The 5,290-nt window shown below is 35.3% G+C and overlaps 1 protein-coding gene across 1 annotated transcript; it reads right to left on the bottom strand.

Annotated features, from left to right (window-relative positions):
• Positions 1–2,848: 2,848 nt before the first annotated feature.
• LOC113305702 (zinc finger BED domain-containing protein RICESLEEPER 1-like) lies at positions 2,849–3,748 on the bottom strand. The gene has a single exon (XM_026554715.1). The coding sequence runs from the start codon at positions 3,746–3,748 to the stop codon at positions 2,849–2,851; it is 900 nt and encodes a 299-aa protein (XP_026410500.1).
• Between the last annotated feature and the right edge of the window lie 1,542 nt (positions 3,749–5,290).

Consider the following 5,290-nt stretch of genomic DNA (forward strand, 5'->3'; position numbering starts at 1 on the left):
AACAATAGTTAACCAAATGGTTAGCCATATGAGCATTTTCATATCAACCAAATTATTCTTCACCATAACTAGTTCAAATGACTCAAATGAACTAGTTAGAGAGTAGTTCAATTGTATAAATCTTATATAACTATACAAGACACAATCGAAGCAAAAACGATTTGATTCACTCGAATCGATTCATGAACTTTATTGCCACGGTTTGCAAATTGCATTCCTTAGTTAATATAATTATAAGTTCACAAATAATCGTCTTTAGATATAACTTAATCAAGTACGCGGACTTAGTTCACGGTCTTAAGTTCCTGGAAGGAGTTCAAAAACTCCAGTAGATATTCTCGGGATGAGAACCTCCGCCAGTTCGCAGACTGAGTTCACAGCTCTTGTTCTGGTTTTCCTGATCAACAAAGTACGCATACTTTGGTTCAAGGAATAAGGACTTATACATATATGTGTTGCCACACAATGCTTATATCCAACATTGGTTATATAATCTAAACTCTCACTTCAATCATTCAAACATTCTTAGAGGACGTTATATAGTCGTTATTCACAAATAGAGCTGTCAAACGGGCAAGCTAGGGTCAACCCGACCCTAGCTTGACAAGCCATGGACGGGTTAGGGTCAACCCTAGCCCTAGTATTGTTCATGTACAAGCCCAAAACCCCAACCCTAGCCCTAGACGGGTTGGCTCTGACGGGTTGCGGGTTGGCTGGTAAATTTGACTTTATTATTTTTGTGCTAAAAATATGAATATGGTAAACAACCACAAGTCTAAATACTAAAAAGTGCATACTGAAAACAGATTACAGATTCCACAATACAACTAAAACATGATTGAAATGAACCAAACCAAAGTTGTGGAGTGGAATACAGATAGACATAGTTACATACATATATAAAACCAAAAAAAAAATACAAACTTCCACTTTTACTGCCTACCAGTTTACCACAGTATCACCTACTAAAAGTCTAAAACACTTCATCACTACACTAGTGAAGAGGAGACCATAATAACAACCAATTCCTGCACAAAAAGTATCATATTCATTAATAAGGAATTAAGGATATAGGTCCAGGATTGTGATTCATATAAGAATCCTCAAAGTGACAGTAACTATTATCTATGTTTTTCCTTTTATATACAAAAGTGGACAAACTGAAGTACTGAACCGAAGCTACCGTCTACTGAACAGACTTTGAAATCTTGAATCACAACCTAAACCCTCATATGCAGTCACATATACAATATATATCGTTAGTGTCTCCCTTCATATTTATACAAAAAAATAGGAGACGGTGATATCATATGGAAGTCCAAAATATTTCCTAAATCAGTGCCCAAAAAATGTTCTTTTTCCATGTATCTTTGTAATTTTGTGTCTAGAAGTGTATCACTTCAAGATGCTCCAGTATGAATCTGTAATTTCCAGCAAAAAGTATATCAAACAAAAGGATGTGTTAATGTAAATAAATAGAATTTTCATAATTACCCGCTTTATATCGCTGAAGTACAGATACTAATTAGACGCATAAGAACTTACTGCCTCATTGTTGTTTGCTTGCTCAAATGCCAATACATCCTCACTAATATCATTATTTTTCACTTCCTCAACATCAGTTGATGCAGCTCCTATATATAATTGAAAATAAGTAATTATCAATCTCATATATATTGTTAAATAGACTTACAACTAATTTTAAATATTACTCAAGACACTTAGCCTCTTACCGATTCCATATATCCAATCACGAGTTGTTATCAATGCCTCGGCACTTTCAGGTGATAAGGAGATGCGATATCTGTCAAGTACCCTTCCCCCAAGGCTAAATGCAGATTCCGAAGCAACAGTTGAAATATGAATTGATAAAATATCGGTTGCCATTCTTGTAAGATTAGGGTATCGTAGTTCTTGGCTTCTCCAATACTTCAAGATGTCAAAATCAGTTGACATTGATCCTGATGACTCACTTAGATATTGTTCTAGTTCTGACTTGTCAGATTGTTGACCACCATTTTTTTTTGCCGCGGAAAATTCCTGCATCAAAAAACTTCAACAATTAACTACCAGTTCTATATGGACAGTTATAGAAATGTTCAAGCAGTTAAAACTTAAAGAAATATCACCTGCATAAAAGCACTTCCATTGCGTCCAGAATTCCCACCATTTACAGTACCCGAATTCTGAGTTTCATTGGTTGTCGAACCTCTTAAAGTTGACGCCGTATGATACTCTTTATAGAGTGCCGCCATCCTTTTTCTAATAATATCAACTTCCTTCTTCATTTCACGCTCAACAGGATACACCTTTTCTAAAGTAAACTCTACAAATTCAAACTTCAATCGAGGGTCTAAAACGACTGCCATTGCCAATATTGGACTCAATTTTTTCCAATACTTGGCAAATTTTTCTTGCATTTTCTTCGCCATGTTTCTGATGAACTCAATGTCATTAGTTGTCTCTTGATCTAATAATACTTTAATCTGACAAACCCCATCAAAATAAAAATTAGAAGTAGGATACTTGTTTCCAGAGAATAGAGTCGTGAGGTCATAAAAGACCTTGAGAAACTTCGTGACCACTTTGATTTGCTCCCATTCTTCCCCATTAGGAGACTTGCATAGTCAGGGTCCACCAACCTCAAATGAGTGAAAGACATACGAAATACAACTTTGCAACATAAGATAAGTAGAATTCCATCTTGTCTTAACATCTTGTCGAACACCCATCTTTACTGACATTCCTAAATCGCTGACAGTATCCAAGAAATTTTGTTTTCTTCTTTGTGAACCTTTAAGGTACTTCACTGCTAACCTTATCTTGATTACTGCTGGATCAATCTCTATCAGTCCATCTCTACAATAAGATTTATTATGTGAGCACAACACCTTATATGAAAGTTTCTTTTCCCAGTATCCGACATAACATTCCTTGCAATGAATCGACTCTTCATTATCTTAACACATGAAGTATTTGATGCAGCATTATCCAAAGTGATGCTGGTTACTTTTCCTTCAATTCCCCAATCATTTAACATCAGAAATAACTTATCTGAAAGTGCTTTACCAGTATGGGGTGGTGGCAGTGGAGAAAAATTTAAAAGAAACTTCTGCAATACCCAATCTTGATCAAGAAAGTGTACTGTTAAACTTATGTATCCAGTGGTGTTGACGGAGGTCCACATGTCTGATGTTAGACATATTTTACCTGGAGCACATTGTAATTTCTTGCGAATAACTTCTTTTTGGAACTTATGCATTTTAAGAATATCAGACCTTGTAGTATTCCTTGATATGGTTTCAACATCGACATTCAGATAACTACATAACTCCCTAAATTCAGTCCATTCTACACAATTAAAGGGGAGATTTTTACCAATAATTAGTCTTGCAACTAAATCCCGAAACTTTGATTGATCTATTTTGCGTGCACGAGTAGCCAATTCTCCATTATTTGTAGATAACAAAAGTTGCCCCACATCTTGCACCTTCAGTCTAGGGCACTTCTTTAAATGCCTTGACATAGTTGATGTTCCTCCTTTCTGACTGTCATAAGCATATTCCTTCCTACAATGCTTGCACGTAGCCTTTTCTTTACCATATTTGTCTCGTGACCAATCAAAATCATTCCATACTTTTGATGTAAATTTCCTTTTCTTTGAAGCATGCTCTTGAATTGTCATCGACTCTACTACTGTGATATCCTCTTCACTCATGACATCGTCATGGTCTTCTTCAACTGACATTTTAGGAAGCTACATAAAGAATTCAAAAATCAAAATTAGTAAGACTTGAGCTACATCACAGGGGACTAGAGCTGTCAATAATTAAAATCCCAACAAGTACACATCCCAAACTGGCAAAGGCAAAGCCAACAAAAGTATGCTTTTTTACACTTTCATGTAAGCCAAAATAAAACATGTGCTTTCTGATTCTGACATGCTGCATATGGAGTTCATTTCCATTTTCAGAATCAGTAAACCTTTGTAATTCAAATAAATATTCACAAGCATAACGTAAGCAAGCTATGCATTATTAATTTATTATAGATTGACATTAAGAGATAGATTGACATTAAGAGACATGAGTTAACAATAAATGACACAAATTCGTGAAAAGGGGATTGGGGTTCTAAGAATCATTTCCACAAACACCTAACAGTACTTAAAACAAGTTATGCATTAAAAACTTAGAACTACTCACCTAGATTAGGAAAGTAGAAGTTAAATCATCGGCCAATTTTTCCTATTCTTCTTCAACGGTAGTCTAAAGAAAGCCCTAACCCCTGAAAATCAAACAGATAGTTAGAAAATTAAAAAAAAAAAATCATTAAAGTTAAACTTAAAGATCAAAATCTAATCTATAACTTAGAAGTGAAAAAACAACCTAAAGGATAAAACTTGGTTAGTTGATTACGAGTAAAGCCCTAACCCTAACCCCTGAAAATCAAACAGAATAACAAATAGTTAGAAAATTAAAAAAAAATGATCATTATAGTTAAACAGTAAACTTAAAGATCAAAATCTAATGATTCTAATCTAGAACTCGGAATAGAAAAAACAACCCTATTTAGTTTTAAGTTAGAAAAAGAGACGAACACGAATACGGAATACCTCTGCGGCTCTGCCTCCAGTCCAGATCTAAAACTTGAAGAGAAGTTTTATGATTTCTCTTTCTTTAGAAAACTTAGATAAGAATGAGAAGTACCCGGTTACCTGGTAGCAGGTGAAATACTACTGATACCTCCGATAACAGGTTATTATCATAATTTAACGGGTTGGCTGGTAACCCGCGGGTTAGACCTTGCCCGGCTTGTTTTCTATTAGGGTAAGATATAATAGACCTAGCCCGGCCCGTTTAGGAAACAAGCCCATCCAAGCCGGGTTGAAACAAGTCGGGCTAGGGTCAACCCGCGGGCCGGGTTACTAATTGACAGCTCTATTCACAAACCATTTTTCGTCAAAGCCATTTTCAAAGTGATTGAAACATAACATGACTTTCGTCACTAGGTAAAGATGAACTTAGCCAAAGCGAAAGCTTACTAACACATATTTTGAGAAATAAATAAGCGAGATAAACTCGGCTCGAAATAACAAATGTGTATAATCAAAGTCTATATAGAAAAACGACTTTTGTCTCAAGATAAGAGATAGAGTATATAGACTTTTGAGTGATAAATAAGTTCAAGTTTCCATAAACCTTTTAGTCGATGAAGTTCCATCAGTTCCTTGAGTAGTTCATCGTCTTGTATGATGATCGCCATGGAGTTCTTGAGCTCAACTACACTT

Source organism: Papaver somniferum, chromosome 8 (genome assembly GCF_003573695.1).
Source record: "Papaver somniferum cultivar HN1 chromosome 8, ASM357369v1, whole genome shotgun sequence".
Taxonomy (NCBI): Eukaryota; Viridiplantae; Streptophyta; class Magnoliopsida; order Ranunculales; family Papaveraceae; genus Papaver; species Papaver somniferum.

Coding starts and splice junctions, on each gene's coding strand:
- LOC113305702 (XM_026554715.1), bottom strand. CDS start 3,748: ATGTCAGTTGAAGAAGACCATGACGATGTCATGAGTGAAGAGGATATC.